The sequence below is a fragment of the Petaurus breviceps genome, unplaced genomic scaffold (assembly GCF_028583685.1).
Source record: "Petaurus breviceps papuanus isolate PSGF00001 unplaced genomic scaffold, PetGlider_PUasm1.0 229, whole genome shotgun sequence".
Classification (NCBI taxonomy): domain Eukaryota; kingdom Metazoa; phylum Chordata; class Mammalia; order Diprotodontia; family Petauridae; genus Petaurus; species Petaurus breviceps.
In genome coordinates this window covers 7,030,313-7,052,721 of record NW_027185903.1, presented here as the reverse complement: position 1 = coordinate 7,052,721, position 22,409 = coordinate 7,030,313, and the positions used below count along the sequence as shown (strand labels likewise).

The window sequence follows — 22,409 nt, the reverse complement described above, 5'->3', positions numbered from 1 at the left end:
AGAGGTTAAACTGGGGAGGTAACTAGGGGTAGGGGGCAGAACTAGGAGACACTGAAGAAAACTTACTGTTAAACTAGACCTGCTATCTTAATGTGGGAAACAGGCAGGACCCTGGGAAAAAGTGCAGAGCAGGCAAAGTTTGTCTCCTTACTATCCCATCCTTCCTTTATGGGAGTGGAAGTGGAAGCTTCTCCTTCCTGTCTCCTTTTCTTGCTTTCTTCTAAAGTTCTGGATAAAGGAGAAACCCAAGCACACTTATGTGGCAGAGTGATTCTCCTAAGACTCCCCTTTCACTCTGGCCTGCTCCCAATTTCCTCTACGTTCTTCTCTCCCCAAAGTTTTCAAAAAGTATTACTTATCTCATGGGGATATACGTTTGATTGTCTTATTAAAAGAATTGATGTTAAAATATAAAAATTTTATTCTTAGGGTATTTACATTTTACAAAAGAGTTTTATAAATTAAATGATTCCAAAAATACGAAATTCTTTCCTTCCTTCAAGGTCTGTTTCATGTCTTATCTCTTTCATGAGGCCTTCTCTAATTCTATCAGCTTGAAGTAATCTCTCCCTAATTAAATATGGACCTCTGTTTTGTATTTATTTTAACTTATAGGGAAGGAACAGTGACTAGTTTTATCTATGTATTCCCACTTCTTGGGTAAATGAATGCTGAATCTGAGCAGATTTACCCTCGGCAACTGTTAAAAGGGATTTTAATAAAGAAGGGAAGGTTTGGTAGATAACAAAGCTAAGTGGAAAGAAGATATGACAAGCAATCATCTAGGGCAGTAGTCTTTCAAGTTGGGGCTCAGAAGTTCCAGTGGGCTATGGCAAAACCTCAAGGAAGAAGTAAACAATCTGAAGTTGGAAAGCATCCCATTATCTCTGTAGTAATCAATGATGGGTTTGAACCCTATCTCCCCTTTCACCTATTATCATTAAATATTCCTCTACTCTTCTTCCCAATTCCCTTCATTTAAGTGCCTAAACTCTCTCCTTCTGTTTTTGGGTATGGGCCCTTCTGGGTGATTATAACCTGTGTTTCGGGAACTTGAATGAGAAGCTACATGGGCAAATTTATACTAGTGTGCACTATGAACATATCAAGCCTTACCCAGATCACTTTGTGGGTCTCAGGACCCCCTGGGCAGGGGTTTTAATCTTAGGAAGTGACAAGTGAATAAGACACCTGCTCCAAGAGCCCCCACTCCTCTTTCTGTCCCATAAGATGAACAGAAATAGGTGGAATATTATTTGTATTACAGATCTCATCACATTATCTTTCCCCTAAATCCACTCTTCTTACTAATGTCTCTATTTTTGTCAAGAATATCCCCATCCTTAAAGTCACCTAGTCTTACAAACAATAAATCATTCTCAATTCCTCACTTTCATTCTCTCCACACAGTCGGTCAACTGCCAATCTTACTGATTCTACCCTCCAGTCATCTCTTGCATCCAGTCCATTCTCTCTACTCACACATGGTCTCATCAGCTGTCACCTGGATTACTGTAACAGCTTACTAATTTGTCTCTCAGCCTCACCTTTCCCGACTATGTTAATCCCTAACTCAATAAAATGCAGTGGCCCCCTACTGATTCTAGCATTATATATTATTTCATCCTGTTAAATTTATATTTTAAGTTGATAATGTACATAATTTTATATAGTGGTACATACATACAATTCATTAAAAAATGTACATATATTGAAGGTACATGCTCAATTTTTTTTAATTGACAGAAGTGCGCTATTAAAAGTGTGGAGACCATAGACCTAGGGAATAATAATGAATTATTTTTAATAATAATTTTCATGAAAGCAAATACTTTTAATCCTAGAAAATTACACATAGGTATTTTGTGTTAAGACACATCACATGTATTTCAACGAAGGCTAACAAATCAGGCAAACACGTTTCAAATAAAAGGCCGGTACAGTTTTCAAATCTTGGATTGGTATCCAATTATATTAACATGCTTTCAATTCCAAAATTTCCATAATATCTATTTTCAACTTAGTTTGAAGCATGTTACAAATAATTGATACCTTGTTATACTTGTTACTGAAAAGCTCATTTACTTACCTAAACCATTCTTTATTTTCCATTTTGATTACTAGACTATTATGAAAGGAAATGGCATGAAATAGGCCACATATGTATTCTCAACTTCTGTTAACCTGGTAATTGTTTGTATCTCTAAACTATTAGAACATGGAAAAATATATGCTGATTTAGAGTGAATGTTCTTTGACACAGTCCACCTCTTTAATATTTAAAGAAACAGAGTAGCCCATTCTTTCTTGAGTATAAAAATCATAGTATTTTAGAGCTAGAAGAAACCTTAAAATTCATACAGTCCAACTTCGTGATTTTATAGAAGAGTAAACAGGTAGAAAAAAATTAACTATCTTGCTGGTGGTCAGTTATTGATGAAGTCAGGAGCAGAACTTTTGTGTTTCTGGACTCTTGTGCTTTTTATATCACTCACACTAACTCAACTATTAAATTTAGAAGTTTTCATTTTAGAAATAAAAAAATATACCTTTTCTTAAACATTTTGTTGTTTTTATAATAGTTTTTTGGGAGTAAATGCGCATTATGAGAAATTAGCTGTGCAATACAAGCTTAAATTTTTGTACCAATCTAGTAAATGCTTTTTATAAGTTTTTTTTAAAGTTATAATTGATTTACATAAAGAACAGTCAGATATCTTTACTAGCATTTTACTAAAATATTTAAGATAAGAATACCAAAACTAGTAGCTATTCTGAAATGTACAGCATCAGGCTCCGTAGCATCCTCAGTAAAGAAATGTTCAACAGTCTTACCTTGCTGCATCTGTGGATGTGGTGTGTAACTTGGAGGATGTGAGTATGGCATGTATCCTGCAGGGCTCTGTGGGGCATATGGACTAGGCACTGGGCTGTTTGGTTGTGCCATATATCTGTTCCCAGAGCTTGTCTGTGGGGGCACAAATCGGCTAAAACCCCAAAATCAAATGAAGAATTATATGAGGAGATGCAATTAATTATTTCATTCCTTGAAATTTTATTTTCACAAAATTCTCCAAAGTACATTTGTACCACACAGAATTATGGAAACTTAAGACTCTTATAAAATATTTAGGTAACATTTAATAGATTAAGAATTCCTTATTTTAATTAAGAATTAAAAGTGATGATTTCAATAATAAAAGTTGTGATCACTCAGTTAAAGTAATTCTTGCTAAAATACACTCACACCCTACACACTTTCTTATAGTTTAGTTTAAAATACCAAAACTTTCTATCCCTTTCCCCAATTTAACTATTAAAATGATGTCAGTACAACTTCTAGTCAAAGTAATTACAGGGATGCTTCATGTTCTTCTGTACATAATTCTTAAAAACAGTCACAAGTTTTCCTTTAACACTTCAAGTATCTGTGCTTTCATGAGTGTCGGTACTCTACTGACAATCACTAAAAGCAATTCCTCTTTACCAGTGGTATCAAACTCAAATACAACAGCTGACTGCATAATGACTTAGAAAACCAAAAATTAACATTTCCTACATTGTATTGTATTTCTATTAATATTTCCCAATTACATTTTACTCTAGTTGCAGTTACATAGGGGACTGGGGGGTGGGTTTCTGCCTGCTACCTGCAGGTCAAGAATTTTGACACCTATGTTCTATAACGCAGTAGGTGGTCTTAATGAGTTGCTATAGTTAAAAATAATTCATCATATGGTGACTAACCTTTTGCTAATGAGATTTAGATGTATAATGCTTTAAAATAACAAACTCTAAAAACTACTACAGAGCTAAAGCAACTACATTTTATCCCCAAACAGAATTTTTTCTAGAGAAAACATGGTGTGAGATGTCCAAAACAAAAGCCATGCTTAATAATAATACATATTACCTGGAAGGGCTATGTGAGATAGTGGTTTGTTGATAATTGGAAGATGCAGGACTACTGTGCATGGAATTTTGAGAAAGTTTATATTGGGACATCATCATTCCTATACAACATACAAAAATATTATTGTATTAATTTCCTGTAATGATAACACCATTTTTTAACCATTCAAACTCAAGCATATTTTCTTTTCACAAATATTCAAAAGTTCTTATTTTTAAGACATGGTATCTTCCTTTTTGCTAATCTTTTCATTTGGCATAAGAAGGTAGTTATACTTCACATAAAAGTTTATAAAGTATAAAAAAGTTTATAGAATACCCCCTCTTCCACATAACAGATATCTGAAGATAGTTATTAAATCCTTCCCTAATCCTTGACTTCTGTTCTGTGGTCTATATATTGTAAGCTCTTTCAACTGTTAGACATATGAAATTTTATTACAGAGAAGCTGGATGGTATAGCAGATAAAAGCACTTGATTTGGAGTCAGGAAGACATGGGTTTAAATTTATCACATCATATACCAGTTGCGTGACTTTAGAGTGTGACTTTAGGCAAGCTGCTTAACCTCTCTCAGACTCAGTTTCCTCATCTGTAAGATGAGGTTAACAATGTTTGTAAGATTCATATTAAAGGATTTTTTGTAGGCATCAAAATGAGACAATATAAGTAAAATGCTTTCTAAATCTTGAAATGTCACACGAATGTCAACTATTTGTATGGAATGAAGCAAAGTTCAATTTCTGGTAACTTTAAGGTCCAAAATGAAACTTGTCTATTAAAAACTTGAAAGAGCTTATGATCTATTTTCAACCTCTTTTCAGCTCATTCCTCTCCCCACAATTTCTTCCTAAATTTAATTTCCTGCTTTTAACTCTTCTAAATTCCCAGGCCTAATAATAACCACATACTTTTTATAAATCTATATTCTCCCCCAAACATAAGTGATTCTGGATTTTATACATTAGTAACTATTTTATATGGGGTAGATGCAGTATGGATCTAGGGAAAGGACTATACTCACAAGTATTTTCTAATTTTTTTTTTTTGGCAAGGTAATTTGGGTTAAAGTGACTTTCCTGGGGCTACACAGCTAGTAAAGTGTCAAGTGTCTGAGGCCGGATTTGAACTCAGGTCCTCCTGACTCCAAGTATTTTCTAATTTAAAAACCGAAACAACAAAATGGAACTTCTAAGAGTAGGAACTCAGGATGAAAAGGGTGAATGAAATCTTAAAGTCTATAGTTGTCTCAAAGTACAAAATTCTCAAAAACTTCAAAAATGATATTCTCTTAGCTTTTACCTGACGTCCATGGAATCCTAGTACCACACAAACTCGAAAAGATGCTATTTATGACTAACGTTTATGCGCTTCTACTACATACATGGTCCAGTTTAAGGTACTATTACAGTCTAACTAGGTAAATACCAAACTATATGCCATCTTATTAAGAAAAAGAGACACAACTTATTACAGGTAACATACATTCGGGTATTTGAACTATGAAGAAAAATATATTTTAAAATGTAACTAATAGGAAAATATTCTCACCACTCTGTACGTATCTGTTCTGCATGCTTTTCTCCCTGAAAACATTAGGATTCCTTGCCAGGACAGACTGCAGCAAGACTGGTATGTCTCCTTCTGGATCATCACTACCAAGATTATCTTTCAACTCTCTAGCATTAAAGAAATAAACAGAAGATAAATAAGCATATAAAAAATGTCCTAAGTTATAAAAATTTCATTACTCTACATTAGCCAATAAAACTTGGAAGAGGATGAAATGCAAAAACCAAGATTACTCATAATAATAGATATTAAGCATATAGATGTTTCATAAAGTATGGACTCTGGGAATAGAGATCCCTGAGTGAAGTAAAGATAATCAAGAATGCAAAATGATTTCCTAAGGATGAAATGTATTCCAGGGAGTGTATTATTCTTTGGAGTTACAATTAACTAAAGAACTCTGTATTTTAAAAAATATAAAGTAACAGATAAATGAGGTGAGCTCTCAGTTATTAACCGTGATAGAAAATATAAACAGGAAAACAATTAAAAAATTATTATCTGGCTCTGGATTGCAATTTTTACTGCTTAGGTTTCAATGAGAGTGATCGATTATAGCTAACATTTATTAGCTAAGTACCTTGTACAATCTCATTTGATCAACCTGTGAGGTAAGTGCCATTTTACAGATGAGGAAACTGAGGCTGATTTGTCTAGGGTCACACAGCTAGTAAGTGACTGAGGTGGAATTTGAACTCAAGTCTTCCTCACTGCAAGACCAGAGTTCTATTCATTAACATTGCTTAGATGGCACCATGATGGAATGGAAAAAACATCATACTTGGAGTCAGAAGAGCTGGCTTTATTGTCCTGGCTCCACTATTTGGTAGCCTTGTTGACACTGTAGGAGTCACTGAAGCTCTTTAAGCTACAGTTTCCCCATCTATAAAATAGGGATAGAAATAAAAAACAATTAACCTTGAAGGGTTGTTCTAAGGCCATGGAATGTTTTGTAACTATAATGTACTGCATATATGTGCCACATATATGTTATTATATCACAACCTCTGGTGCTTTTGAAAATAATTTCCAACAAAATAAGGGAGCAAGAGTGTAAAAGCCTCACACAGAGCACAGAAGCCCTCCAATTTCCCTAAACTGTACCCATACACCAAGCTAAAAGTCAACAGAGGGAATCCAGATACCCAATGATTAAACATAGTACCCACTGTGGATAAATCTGAAAGTAAGAACTAAAATATCTTCACAGTTCTATTAGGCTACTTCTCCTTTTCCTTGCTTTTAATTTCAATGTTTTATTCACTTGATACTGCCTAATATAGACTTATTTAGGGAGTCACTGTTCTTAGATACATTATGAGCAGTAAAATAAATTGCATCACAATAAAGTGAAAATCTGTCTTTTAAGAATGTTCTGAGATCAGCCAAACACATGAAAACACATAGTAAAGGTAGCAAAATTCCGCTAAATTCAAGCCAACAAACAATTATTAAACAGCTGCTATGTGCAAGGAACTATGCTAGTTAAAAAGAAAACCATCATCCTCAAGGGGGTAACCACTAGAGGACCTGGGGGAAGAGGAAAATAGAAGGAAAAATGAAACAAGAGCCTAAATAACTAGAATTCAAGATAGTATGGATGCAGGAGAAAGACGGTTCGACTTAGAGTCACAGGAGGTTAAGTTTAAATAATGATTCTCCCATTTTTTTTCCCTTCGGGGCTCCATGCTGACACCTGGATGTTTTTCAACCTGGATGTTTTTCAGTCTTCTCAATGTTCAAAGTCAGAGTGTGCACAATGGCCCCTTCCTAACAGATCCTCCATTTTAAACAAACTGCCTGGGCCAGCCCAGTCATGTTTTCATTCCTCTCTGGTTATCTTCTCCTGATTCTTTGGACATTACCCACCATGGTCCAAGTATCTCTTGCTGATACCCCCGTTTTTCAGTTTTCTTTTCTGAGCTGTCCTCTCCCATTAAGCTTCTTGAGGAAAGGGACTGGAGCTCAGTAACGGGCTTAGTCCACAGCAAGCCCTTAATAAATACTTATTGACTTGAACTTTGAAAGGTTACTTTCTGGGTCTTAGATCAGATTATTTCTTAAGGTCTCTCCCAGCTCTAAATCCATTATGTTCTCACTGGAAGTAGAAAGCAGAAGCCCAAAAATGATTGAAAAATTTAAAGAAGTAACCACTTTTAACTAAGGGAATCCAAAAAGACTTCAAGGAAGAAGCAGCACTTAAATTAGGCCTTGAAGTGGAATCAGGGCATAGCATAATCTATGAGTAACAGCGCAGAACCAAAGAGACAACACAGAACAAATGAAGGGAGTTGTGTTAAACAAAGTTGTACAGGTGAGTTGAAGTCAGACTGTGAAGGACTCTAAAGGCTGAGATAATAGGATAACACTAGAATAACAAAATAGATTTAGTAGGCAAAAGAGACAAGCCTCACATTTACTTGTGGACTTAAGAGGAAACAGGGGGAGGCAGAAAGACTGGTTTAGGTGGTTACAAAAAGGGACTATTTCAGTCATTGGTACTGAATCAGTAGAAGAGCTCCACTGTCTCAATATGTTTAATAGTTCTGATATCCACAAAAATAGTAGTCACATACAGTATTAAGCCTTACAGTGATCCACCTTAATATATTTTCTCCATGAATGTTTTGTATCTAAAAGCAGAACCACCTATAATATAATAATTTGGTTTGTATCAATTTTTGAGAATATAAAAGTCCCTTGAAATGAACTGCAATGCATTTAACATATTTTTAGATAGTATCATTTTTTTTAAAAGCCAGTCTCTGCAAAATCTGTTGAGAGTTCAAAAGTCCTATATATGACAGTGGCAGAGTGTGTGTGTGTGTGTGTGTGTGTAAGAGAGAGAGAGAGAGAGACAGAGAGAGAGAGAGAGAGAGAGAGAGAGAGACAGAGAGAGAGAGAGAGACAGAGACAGAGAGAGAGAGAGAGACAGAGACAGAGACAGAGAGAGAGAGACAGAGAGAGAGAGAGAGAGACAGAGACAGAGAGAGAGAGAGAGACAGAGAGAGAGAGAGACAGAGACAGAGAGAGAGAGAGAGACAGAGACAGAGAGACAGAGAGACAGAGATAGAGAGAGAGAGAGAGAGAGAGAGAGAAACTACAACATTTGGAATCAAAAGATTTGGGTTCAATTCCCAGCTCTGCTGCTTAGTATTTGTGTGATTATTGTGTGACTTTATGACACAATCATTTATCATGATGCCAAGGACTGTTTTCCTTATCTGTATGATGAGGAGTTAAGATTAAATGACCTCAAAGAGCTGTATAACTCTAAATTAATATCCTAAATGTTTGGGATTGCCTCACTTTGTGTAAGCTGTTCATGGAACTAGGTTGTTGAATTCCTTCTGGTATTTCACCCATTTAATTTTAAAACATGGAAACAGCCTCCTTACCCCTACCTCTTCAAAGTTAGTAATATATCCTAAACATTACATTAGTCTCCTAAATACCTTCAGCATCACTATAAAAGAGAAAGAATACTCATGAAGAACTGTAGATGGTTACAGGAGTTAAGGCTGATCCAAGTAGAATTGTAAAAATGAAATGGCATAAAAATCTCTATCAAAATAATTGTACCTAGGGGCGGCCAGGTAGCACAGTGAGTAAGAGCACCGGCTCCAGTGTCGAGATGACCTGGAGATCGAATCCTGGGCTTGGATACTCAGCACCACACCCAGAAATAACTGGCCGTGTAACCTTGAGCAAGTTACTTAACCCCGATTGCTTAAAATAAATAAATAAATAAATAAAATGATTGTACCTAATTCAACTTCATTCTCTTCCTACTGCATTGTGGTCATCAACTTTTCTACTTACATAATAACCATCGCTGCCACCCCTGTACCCCTCAAGGACTATATTTTAAAGGACTGAAGTCAAAGAAAGAAAAAAAAAGTCAATATAAATAACACTAGTAGGGAAAAAAATCTGAACATTATTTACTTTTAGGTATAAAGGTAAATAGTACTTACATGTGATCTGTTGACACCTGGTTGAGGGTGTGAACAAGCTGTGAAACCAAATTTTCATCCCTACAGGCCAAAAGGCAGTTTACCTCTTCTGCTATTCGTCCATTAAACAGAAGGCTCTTTGTAGTTGTAGCAGGTAAAGGAGATGGAAGAGGCAACTGATTCAAGACTATTTGGGATAAAAACAAAATATCAGAAATTTATACAACATGAAAAATACTATATACATTTTTTTCTTAGGGAACTTGACAATGTTTTGAAAAAAATGATTACATTGTAGTGTCCCAAGAATTTAAAATGAGAATCGCTCAAGGATATAAGAGACATATGGGAGACTGGGAGAAGAGGGCAAGCTGTAAAACACGAAGAAAGAATTACTGAAGAGAAGCAAGGTAACCAGATGCCATGAAAGACATGAGTGAAAAGATAGGTTGGTCATGTGGTAAAAGTGAGACACAGAGTGTTTCTGCACTGTTAGAAAAAAATCAAGGAAGGCCCCTAGCACACAGGATGGAGTTGTGTCTAAACTGAGGAAGAGCATGAACAAGATTCACATGTAAATGGACTGGGATCTGTATAACTGGAGGGAGCACCCACACTAATAAGATCATAAAACAATTTGAGTATTTGATAAACTGATAATAACTTTACTGTAAAGCATCAATAAAGTCAATCAAACTTGCTTTGTAAATACGTGTATTTAAATAAATGAAAATTCAATACATAAAAATTCCACAACAACTTTTCAGTTACTCTTCGTCTCCAATATCTTTCCGCTGACCCCCCTCCCCCCGCCCTGTATATTCATTTCCGTTAACTTTTTTGGGGGGAGGGCAATTGGGGTTAAGGTCACTCGGCTAGTTTTTTGTGTTAAGTGAGTGTCTGAGGCCACATTTGAACTCAGGTCCTCTTGACTCCAGGGCCAGTGCTCTATTCACTGTGCCACCTAGGTGCCCCTTTCCATTCACTTTCAATTTTATATAGTCTTAGAGTACGTCCCTGTTTCTCTGGCTCCACTTTTTCTTCCACTTTATTTTCTAAAGGTCTTTACAGTCTTATTTAGATCCTTTCATAAGTATCATTCTTAATTGCATTATGATACTCCAATAATATAAATGTACACAACTTAAAAAACAAACTATTCACTTATTGAAATTAAAGTTGTTATTGCTGCTATAAATATTCTTTAACATAATACAGTTCTTTCCTTTCCTCTTCCTTTCTTACAGCACACTCAAAATATGCTGAATAAGGGAAATAATAAGTCAATGGATAGGGTTACTGTGCTAATATCTGGGTAAACAAATAAAGGTCATTTCCCTAAACCAAATCAAAACAAAAAAACATACACACAGAAGCTGCTCAAGGATCTCACAGGCTTAATGATAATTGACTTGAAATGTTGATTTGACAGGTTTTAGCAATAAATGACTAGTATGTCTAGAGGGGAGAATGTGTAAAAGGGAAAATACAGCTAGAAAAGTGAGTTGGGGCCAGCTGGATGAAGGGCTTAAATATGTTGCACATTTCTGAATAAGAAGTATCAGGCAAATATGTTTTAGTTCTATGTTTGTGAGGTATGTCACCCTGGGCAAGTCATTTAACTTCTCTGTGCCTTAGGGAAGCCAATAAGGTGCAGATGAGATGATGACCTGCCTTAGAAGAGGGTGTTTACTTACTGGGAGTTCTCTATACTAATGAAATTATAGCTTCTCCTAAACCCATATACCTCTGTGCCAATATAATTTGAGTGCCTACTCTGTGCACAAAAGCATTTTAAAAGTTCTAAGTGTCTTTATTGGTTATTTCTTTCAACTGCCATCTGAATCACATGTCATCTTTATAATATCCCTGACCAGTGGTCAGTCTGCATTTGTAGCAATGGAAAACTTGAGGAGAGAGACAGGACTCATTACCATCTCCTGTCCAACTCCAATAAAACCAAAGCAGCTGCTTCCATTTCTGGATAGCTCTAATGTTCAAAATTTTTTTCTTCTACTGAACTGAAACCCAGTTATTTCATTTAATTTTAACCCAATGAACCTAGTACTACTCTTGGAAGCCAGGGAGAATAAATATGATCTTGCCTCTACATGAACATTTTATTATATAAAGATGTTAATCAGAATAAAGACAGGTCATAGGAATTAGAGCTGCAAGATCATTTAATCCAGCTCCTTCATATTACATATACGGGAAAAGGTGCCTAGAAGAGGTTAAGTGACTAAACCACAATCAGATAGTAGCAAAGATTATATTCAAGCTCAGGCCTTCTGACTACAGTCAGAATAAGATTTTTTCATTTTTAAAATGTATTGCTATGTTTTGTAAATTAATGAAGTATTTTTACATCTATATTAATTAGGGAAGAGAGGCCTGGTCCTGGAGTCAAGTCCTGTGCCTCACAAATATTGGCTCTGCATCCAGGGTAAGTCACAACCTCTCAAAACCCCAAGCAACTCTCTTATAAATTGCAGAGGTGGTATAAATTTATATGGATAGAGGAAGTACCACATTGTTTTGTTTTGCTTTTTGGAGGGGGGAAGGCAAGGCAACTGGGGTTCAGTGACTTGCCCAAGGTCACACAGCTAATAAGTGTGAAGTATCTGAGGTCACATTTGAACTCAAGCCCTCCTGAATCCAGGGCCGGTGCTCTATTCACTGCACCACCTAGCTGCCCCTGGGACCTCCTTCTAATGATAAAATAACTGATCTAGACTTAAAAAAAAAAGTTATTCAATATTTTTTTAGTGTTTGCCTAATTGGGCAGCATTCCATCTTTCTCTATTTTTTTAAAACGATTATTTTCTCTTTAAATCTTTTTAAAAAAAATCTTCCCTTGAACTAATGGATGATATGAGAAGGTTTTTTTGGGTGGTGAAATGGGGGAGTAGGTTATCTTGTTTTTTTTTTTCCTCTGAGACTTGCTATTTAAGTAAATTTTTTTTTTGGTATTATCAGTTTTGCTCATTTGCATTTTTAAAATATTAACCTATTTTGAGCTTTCTGATAAATTAATATATGGTTTTGTGCAATATTCTTGAAGATTTCCTAATTTCTTTAACGTCTATTTTTATTATTTTGTTGATTTGCATTTTATTTCACTTTCAAAAGAAATTGCTAATATTTCATCAATTTTTATTGGTTCTTGGTTTTGTTTATCAGTTCAACTAAGCCTTCATTTTCTAGTCTCCTTCTGCTTTTAGCTTTTTCATTTCTCATTTTTTACTTTCTTTTGGATTGCTTCCTTATTCCCACCATAGAATCTTTAGATAGTTCATTTTCATTATAGTTATTGTCATTATAGTTTATTTCTTCTTTGTAGTTTACATGTAGTTACATATATGTAAATTACATATGCCTTTTAAATAAAAAGATGGATTTATTTTATCACATTATATGTGCATTATTCTACCTTCAAAAAAGTCCTTTCAGTATAGTTATCTGTAGAGTAGTTCTCTAGAATTCAGAACAGTCTTATGTTCTTAGCATTTTATCAGAGAGACTGTTACTACACAAGTGAATTCACCAATTTTCTGTACACAATTCTCTCCTGCTGCTTGTAGTGAACAAAATTTTCACCTATGAAAGGGGTAGTACCTTAAATGCTTTTGTTACTCATATACAGAGTGACACAAACTATAATCTGATTACTTCTGTTACTGGTACCAAAGCTAATGATATTGTTTTTCAGTGTTCTGAAAATACTAATAAGCTTAAGGCACATTATGTATTTTGTTAAAAACTTATTTTCCTTGTCTAATATAGTCATAGTAATATTGTGGTTTTTAAAATTAATATGAATTCCAAGACTAAGATTTTTGCATCAGTTTGGCAAACTTTGTTTTTTCTTCACTTGTGGATCTCAAGTTGCTCTTTCTAAAAAGAGGGAAAAGAATTAGGTGATATTAAAAGGTTCTTTACAGTGCTAAAATTCTGTGATTAAAATGAAGTACAAAGTACTTACGGTCTGTGAGACTAGCAATCCCCGCAAGAGTAGTGATGGGAACATGAGGCATATCCCCATTCATCCTGAAATTTTGGGATGGTGTTGTCTACACAAGTACTTTAGCTTAGGTGCCAGCTATCATTACTTCCCATCTCCCAAACACTGCAAAACAAAAAAACACAAAATGGCTTGTAAAATTGGAGGAAAAAAATGGAAAGAGACTAGGAACAAAAATAACATTAATAGGCATACTTTTAATTGAACACAAAACTATAAGATTTATATTAAAAGGAGGAACACTGTTTCCTGTCTTTCAAATATATTATCCTATAACCACACTGAGAGGGTTACTAGTTTGTCAAGCACTGAAATAATCCTTTTATACAGAGGCCAAACTCTTTAGTCAGTACAAAGCCCTCCACAAAAAGGTCCCAACTGATCTTCCTAATCCTGTTAACCAATTGCTCTCTTATAATACCTTCTTTTTCTTAGTCTACCTGGACTAAGCTCATGGTTATCAAAGATTCCTGGTTTTTCCTCCCCTTGGTACCTTTGCTTATGCAATTGCCCCTTCTTTTCATCTAGTCAATATATCATTTGGATACCTATATATCGTTCAAACCCTAGTTCAAGACCTACTTCTTTCCTGGTATTTTTCCAGATCCATTATATCTGGAAACAATAACCTCAAACTTTTTGAAATTCATGGCACTATAAAGTCCTCAAAACTACTTTTGTAATTTACTCATACTTATTTGTTAGGTTTTTTTATGTCTTACTTTCCCAATTAGATCATAATTGTGTCCTGAAAAGACCCCTTTCCCCCCAAAAGGGCAATGTTGGTACTATTATGCTTATGTATGTATGTACCAATATAAACATAGCAGTAATGTTTGTTAAGTTTGTAATTTAAAAAAAATTTACTTATTGCTTCCAGCATCTCATACATAGCACATCCTTAGTACATTTTTAATGACCATATAATTTGGCACACACAAAAAATTCTATCACAGCAGAAGGGGTTGGGTCAAATCACCTTGAGTAACATCTTTCTTCAGATTCTGAGACAGTCCAATACCCCTGAACCTTATTCTTTCCTTCCAATGTAAGAATTTTAGTCTCTGCTTGAAAACTTCCACTGACACTAAGGTAATGTTGGTGAAGTTGTGAGCAGATCCAACTAGAACTACTGGGCATACCTTTGACTCAGAAAAGAAAAACGAAAAATATGTACAAAAATATTTATAGCAGCTCTTTTTGTGCTGGTGGTAAGAAAGGAAATTTGGAATTCAGGAAAAAAAATTTTAAATGAATAACATTTTTTGTTTACATCTGATTAGAAAAAACATATAAAAAAGAAAACTTCCATTGATAGGAAGCCTGGAGATGGAGATAAAGAGGGAAGAGAAGCCCACTATTTTGAAAGGCAATTAAATGTACTTAGTGATTTTTTAATAGATAGTTCTAATTGTTGCCAAGTATACCTTAGAATGTGAGTTTCTACTTACATCTATTTGTATTACCAGTACTTAGCAACACTTTGCACATGGTAAATGTTTAATAGAGGCTTCATTAATTAATTCATTCATACATTTATACGGAAATCTGGTTCCCCTTAAATACCATCTCATTGGTCCAAGTTCTTCCCAATGAAACATCAAATAAGCTAATTCTTACATTGATATGACAGATAATCAAATGCAGGGAATTCAACATCATATTTGCTCTTGTTTTTTCCCTTCCCCTAGAAGGTTCTCCCTTCCTTCATCTTCCAACCACAGGTATTCATTAACCATTCCTTAATCAATCAACAAAGGTTTATTAAGTATTACTATACGCTAGGAAATCTGCTAGATACTAGGAATATAAATAAAATGAAACAAAAGGCCTTACATGCGAAAGGAGGAGGCGACAAGAGTACATGTGAGAATATAAATAAAAAATAGAAAAAAGAACATATACAAATAAATCACAAGGAATTACATACAAAGTAATGTGAAAGGCATGGCACTAGCAGTTAAACAGATTAGGAAAAGGTCCATGACAAAGCTCTAAGAAGACTCTCTTTAAGGAAGAGAGAGATTCGATGTGATGAAGGTGAAGAGGGACTGCATATTAGGCATGGGGGAGCGCCAGCATAAAGGACAAAGATGGGAGATGGAGTGTAACATGTGAGGTATACAGACAAGGCTAATTTGTCTGTACTGTAGAGGGTGGGAAGGGGAGTAATGTTCAGTAAGCTTGTAAATATAGGTTGGGACCATGTTGTGCAAGTCTTTAAAAGCTAAAGAGAATTTATGTTTTATGCTGTAGTTAATAGGGAGCCACAGGAATTGACTAAAAAGGGAAATCACGTGGCTAGATCTGCATTTAAGGAAGAAAACTTTGGCAAGTGTACAGAGGACAGACTGGAGTAAGGAGACACTTGAGGCAGGGAAGCTAATTATACTGTTGCATTAATTTAGGTGAGAAGTTATGAAGACCTGAACTGGGGCAGAGTCAAGATGGCGGAGTGGAAGCAGGACCTCCCCGCTGCTCCAGATTCCACCTTCCCCAATCCATGTTAAAAGGGGACTCTAAACAAACTTTGGAGCTGCAGAACCCACCAAATGACACAGAGAAGCTAACCTCCTGCTGAGGACTGCCCAGCAGGCCAGCAGGAATCCCGAGCCAGCCCCACGCCATGGCTTCAGCCCCAGGGTGGGCCTGACCAGCCGCCTGCCAGAGGAACTCCAGATCGGCAACAGCTGTGGCCATTTCCAGATTTATCAACACATAGATGCTAAGGACAAAGTGAGAGGTCAGTGCAGTCTGGACTTTGGGACCCAATAACTGGGAGTGCGTTGGCTTTTGCCCCCAGGGCGAGAAGCCACTGAGACACACAACACAGCCTGCCAGCGCCACATGGCAGCTTCAGCTCCTGGCCTGCAGAGTGTAGGGGGACCAAGCACCAGTCTGAGGGGTAATCGCTCTTGCTTTAACCTGCTTGGATCTGGATTGCAGTCTAGGGTGGAGGTCCTGGGGTGTGTGTCCAGCTTGCCAAAGCATGTGGAGGCCTCAGAGAGGGCACCCATCTAATACCACCGGCAGCTGAGAAAACTCCAGCGTCTGGGACGAAAGACACCCCTGGTGGCAGAATACTACTGTGGCAAAAAGCCCAGGGGTCAAGTGACTGAGGGGTGACATGACCAGGCAAAGGAAACAAAGCAGACAGAAGATTCCAACATTACACTCCTATTTTGGGGACAAAAAGGAGCAAAGCATGGAACAGGAGGAAGACAATGAAGTCAGAACTCCTGCACCAAAAGCTTCAAAGGAAAATATGAGCTGGTTACAAGCCATAGAGGACCTTAAGAGGCAGATAAGAGAAATGGAGGAAAAATTGGGAAGAGAAATGAGAACGATGCAAGAAAACTACGAAATAACAGTCAACAGGCTGACTGAGGAAAATCACACCTTAAAAAACAGACTAACTCAAATGGCAAAAGAGGCTCAAAAAGGCAATGAGGAGAAGAATGCCTTAAAAAGCCGAATTTGCCAGATGGAAAAAGAGTCTCAAAAGCTCAATGAGGAGAATCACTGCTTCAGAATTAGATTGAAGCAAATGGAAGCTAATGACTTTATGAGAAATCAAGATGCTGTTAAACAGATCCAAACAAATGAAAGAATAGAGGACAATGTAAAATATCTCATGGGAAAAACCACTGACCTGGAAAATAGATCCAGGAGAGAGAATTTAAAAATTATTGGACTACTTGAAAGCCATGATCAAAGCAAGAACCTAGAAATCATCCTCCAGGAAGTTCTCAAAGAAAAAACTGCCCTGATGTTTTAGAACCAGAGGGCAAAATAGAGGTTGAAAGAATCCACCAATCACCTCCTGATAAAGATCCCCAAAAGAAAACTCTTAGGAATATTATAGCCAGGTTCCAGAATTCCCAAATTAAGGAGAGAATATTACAAGCAGCCAGGAAGAAACAATTTGAATATTGTGGAAACATAATCAGGATAACCCAGGATCTGACAGCTTCTACACTGAGGGATCGAAGGGCTTGGAATATGATATTCCGGAGGTCAAAGAAGCTGGGATTAAAACCAAGAGTCACCTACCCAGAAAAACTGAGTATCATGTTTCTGGGGAAAATATGGTCATTCAGTGGAAAAGAGGACTTTCAAGCATTCTTGCTGAAAAAAAACAGAGTTGAATAGAAAATTTGACATTCAGATACAAGAAGCAAGAGAAGCATGAGAAGGTAAACAGGGAAGAGAAATCATAAGGAACTTATCAAAGTTGAACTATTAACATTCCTACATGGAAAAACAAGAATTGTAACTTATGCAATTTTTCTCAGCAGTTGAAGGGAATATATATATATATATATATATGAGGGTATATGAATACATATGTGAATGTGTTCATATATGTTTACAGATATACATAGATATAGGGCATAGGACCAATTTAACAGGAAGGGATGATACTTAAAAGGTGAAATTAAGAGATGAGAGAGGAATATAATGAGAGGAGATGGGGAGAGACAGAATGGGATAAACTATCTCATATAGAAGAGGCAAGGGAAAATGGTTACAATGGAGGGGAAGAATAGGAAGGCAAAAGGGAATGGATCAACCTTATTCTCATTGAATGTGGCTTAGGGAAGGAATGACATACACACTAAATAGGGTATGTCACCCTACAGGAGAGTAGGGGGAAAGGGGATGAGAGGGGGCATTACGGAAGGGAGGGCATGTTGGGGGGGAGGGAAGTTGGAAGCACCCACTTTTGAAAAGGGACAGAATCAAAGTAGAGAATAGAACAAGTGGGAGGTGGGATAGGAGGGAGGGAAATATAGTCAGTCTTTTACAATATATCTACTATGTTATTATTTTGCATTAGCCACACATGTACAACCTATACTGAACTGCTTATCTTCCCAGTAAGGGTGGGTGACAAGGGAGGAAGGGAATGGATGTGGAATTCAAAGTTTTAAAATCAAATATTCATTCATATACACACACACACACTATTATTAATACTACTTTACATGTTATTGGGAAATATACACGCACTGGGGCATAGAGATCCACTGGAAAAGTCGAAAGGGGTATGGGAGAAAATATGGGAGAGAGCAGATTAGAGGAGGGGATATCCTGTGGGACTGCTATTTTGGGGAGGTGGGTAGGGGAAAAACAGGGAGAAAATCTGTAACTCAAAATCTGGCGGAAATGAATGATATAAACCAGAAGTTAATAAAGCATTTGAAAAAAAAAAAAAAAGACCTGAACTAAGGTTGTAGCTGTATCAGTAGAGAGAAGGGGTCGACACAAGAGATGTTGTAAAGGTAGAAACAGCAAGATTTGGTAATGCTCAGATAATGTATTTTCAACACCTCTCTCTCAAAAATTTCTGGTTGCTTGCTATTGCATATACTGCAGTTGGTCAATCTCTCTCTTTAAGGAAATATGAAATGTCTTTCCCTCTAGTTATAAATTATCACCTCCTTTCCTATGAACCCCTAGTTACTATGTATCTATTTACCATCTACTTTGTATTGTATTTATTTGAACACATATATTCTTTCTCCCTACTTGCTATTTTAGAGCAGGGATTATGTTTTATACACCTTTATACAATACTTCTCACTGTCTTATGCACTGAAGGTTCTCAATGAATATTTATTTAACTGGAAGTATTGTACCTAGAATTGGACACAATAGCATGGTATCCTAAAGATTAAATTTGTACTAAGGAAATGTTTTTAAGAACAGCATATTGGACAAAGTAGTTGCCCATTGACTGAATGAAGATTAAACGAATGGTGGAAAATGAATATAATGGAATATTACAATGCCATGAAAAATGATAAATATTTGAAAAAGCAGAAAAAGACTTCTCTAAGTGAAGTAATCATAGCCAAGGAAAAAATATTGACAATGACTACAACAATATAAATGGAAAGAACAACCGCAAAATGAATGAAAGTGAACACTGAAGAATTACAAAAAACCAAGCATGATCCCAAAGAAGGAAAATGAGAAGACATCTCCCCCCCTTACTTTTTTGCAGGGGTGGGTGGTCTGCAGGTATAAAACTGTCTGTATTTTCAGACTTATTCAATGTAGTGATCATTTTTTTTTCCCTTATAGGGAGAGGGAGGAAGGTAGGGAAAATTTAGTCAATTCAATAAACAAAGGATAATAATAAAAACTTAAAAAAAAAAAGAGTAACATATAGGAAAAATAAAAAAGTATTTATTATAATATTTAAGCTCACTAAAGGCAGGAGCTATTTCTATATTTTGCCTGTCTTTATACCCTCAGAACAGTGTTTGGTATATAGTCAAATCTGAATAATTGTTTGTGGACTGACTAACTAGAAGGGCTGGCAAATAGAATATTGGTAATGCTGTAAAACTGGTCCATCTATTTTGGAAATCAATTTGGAATCATACAAGAAAAATTAGTGGTAAACTCTCCATATCCTGAGACCAGAGATTCCACTAGTAGGCATATTATAGATCCCAATGAGGTTAGGAAAAAAAAGATTAGTCCTACATATTAAAATATTAACAGTAGCATACTTTGTGGATGCAATAACAAAACAGTTGCCTATTAATTAGTTATGCCTGAAAAATGTGGTGTATGAATGCAATATATAGAATATATTTGTGCAGTAAGAAATTATGACTTAAGGAATTCAGAAAAACATTCAAATCTGTATGAAATGATGCCGAATGGAAAAAGTAGAAGTAAAAAATACACAATAATTACAATAATGTAAAAGAAAAGATCATGAAATGAAAAACCAATAATGGTCCTAGACATAAGATAGTGAAACATATCTTCATCTTTATAGTGGAGAAGCAAGGGTCTGTTAGAGCAGTGCATTCTATATATTATCAGAAAAACTTATTAAAAATAAAAAAGCACCAGGAATGGATTGGTGTAATGATGGAATAAAATAATATTGTTGTGAGAGGGGGCAGGCATATTCTTATACTAATAAAATAACAATACACATATAAGCACTCAAAGTAACAAGGTATTTTCCTCACCCAATCTTAAAGATGAAGAAATTGGGCTTAAAGTCCCATATTCTGTGAGAAGCCTTTCACAGTACTCCTTAATCTTAATGCCCTTTTCTCAGACACTACCCTCAACTTAGCCTGTCTCTATCTTGTCTGTACATAGTCATGGGTATGTTTTCTCTTCCATTATACATACTGTGAGCTCCTTGAGATCAGGGATTATCTCTTTGCCTTTCTTTGTATTACAGAATTTAGCACACTGCCCGGCACATAACAGGTGCTTAACAAATGCTAGTACACTCACTAGACTCAGAGATTGATTTGCTAAAGGTCAAACAGGTAGTAAAGAGCAGAGGTCAAGTTACTGGGGAATGGGGAGAGGGGAGCAGAATGTGAAGAAGGTGGGAAGGTTTGAGAACCACATCACTGTAATGGTAATGGGATTTGAAGATCTTCCCACTTAGTTTCAAGTTCATAATTGTGTCAAGTATTAAGACCCAGAACTTGTGAATCCCACAGTGGGATGAACTTGCTGCCATAACAGGAAGGGGTGGGGCAGGGAGGAGCTAATACCATATATAAGGAGAGGCCCAGGCTGGAGAGGGAAGAGATTTGGAGAACAGAACTTGTGGTGGCAGAACTTTTTTCTGAGAGCCAGCCAGAACTTCTGAGAACTTCCCGAGAACCAGCCCAGTAAGTGAGGAGAGGAAGATCCTTGCTTGACGGAACTCCCTGTTTTGTTGTGAAGGCTTGGCAATGTGGGTGTTTACTGCATCAAGTATGTGCACTAACTGTCATGGTTACTGTAATGACTTTGACTTTCTGGTTCTGGGATTCGGCTTTCTGGTATTTGAATAAACGCTTTGGCTCTGCCTCCATGTGGAGAACCTGTTACATTTTGTGATTTACAACTATACCAAGCATATTTATAGTCACCATAGGTGCTGTAAATATCGCATTGGTGTTACAATCACCAATTTTATTTTACAGCAGTACAAATGTATAAATATGAAAACAACACAAAATTAAAGGATAGCAAATATTTTACATATTTTTACATCACTCAGATCAAAGATTTGACCTGGATGGTTTGAAAAACAAGATAAAACAATAACACTTTCTAGGCTTAGCACCAAGCTTCACAGACTGAAGGTGCAGGCTAAAAATCAGATCTATCATGTGGAAAAATTTCACATTTAAATCTATACATATGCACATATTAATCCACACACACTTAGAAGTTCACTTAGTACAAATCTATAATGTTCATTAAGCTGGGTTTCTTTTTGTTGAACTATTCTTTTTACTACCACGCTGACTGGAATAGCTGAGGAAGATGAAGACTTCTGACTGACTCTAAACCCAGTGTTCTTCTTCCCTTGCTTCTTTTGGGGTCAAATGGCCTACATGAATTCACAAATGAACCAAGGCTCTTCTTCCATTCACAAAAATATGGACTGCCACACTATCTCAACCTCTAGCAAAATGAATACTGTACATCCTGTCTTCTCTTTGAGCCTATAAACAGCTATACACTTCATTAAAATCCACAATTTGCTTAATGAACACTATTTATTTAAATTAAAAAAATTTTTTTTGCCTTTTGGAGGGAAATTGGGGTTAAGTAACTTTCCCAAGGTTACACAGCTAATTGTTTTGTGTGTGTGTGTGTGGGTGTGGGTGTGTGGGTGTTAAGTGTCTGAAGATGGAACCAAACTCAGGTTCTCCTGACTGGGGCTGGCGCTTTACTCACTGCGCCATCTAGCCGCTCCTTAATGAACACTATTAACAAATTAGACAGACCTTGTTGATATTTTAATACTGCTGACCTTGACCAAACAGTTTAACTGACAGGTTAGTTTTATTAGGGAAAGGCTGTGGAGTCTGGCAAAGTTTTAAATCTAATTCTAAATGCAATTATCTGGCATTGTGGCTAGTGTTGGGATTGAAGCCAGGAAGCCTAGGTTAAAATCC

At 36.2% G+C, this 22,409-nt stretch overlaps 1 protein-coding gene across 5 annotated transcripts in view; it reads right to left on the bottom strand.

Moving 5' to 3' along the window:
• The window catches only part of NIPBL (NIPBL cohesin loading factor), a 275,650-nt gene that overhangs the window by 119,719 nt on the left and 133,522 nt on the right, over window positions 1-22,409 (bottom strand). For all 5 annotated transcript variants that reach the window (XM_069096153.1, XM_069096158.1, XM_069096156.1 and 2 more), the window contains exons 2-6: window positions 13,426-13,569; window positions 9,462-9,627; window positions 5,464-5,591; window positions 3,914-4,013; window positions 2,836-2,987 (exon numbers count right to left, since the gene is read on the bottom strand). In XM_069096153.1, the coding sequence (XP_068952254.1) occupies window positions 2,836-2,987; window positions 3,914-4,013; window positions 5,464-5,591; window positions 9,462-9,627; window positions 13,426-13,489 (610 nt within the window). In that variant the 5' untranslated portion in view covers window positions 13,490-13,569. The remainder of the gene's footprint in view (window positions 1-2,835; window positions 2,988-3,913; window positions 4,014-5,463; window positions 5,592-9,461; window positions 9,628-13,425; window positions 13,570-22,409) is intronic.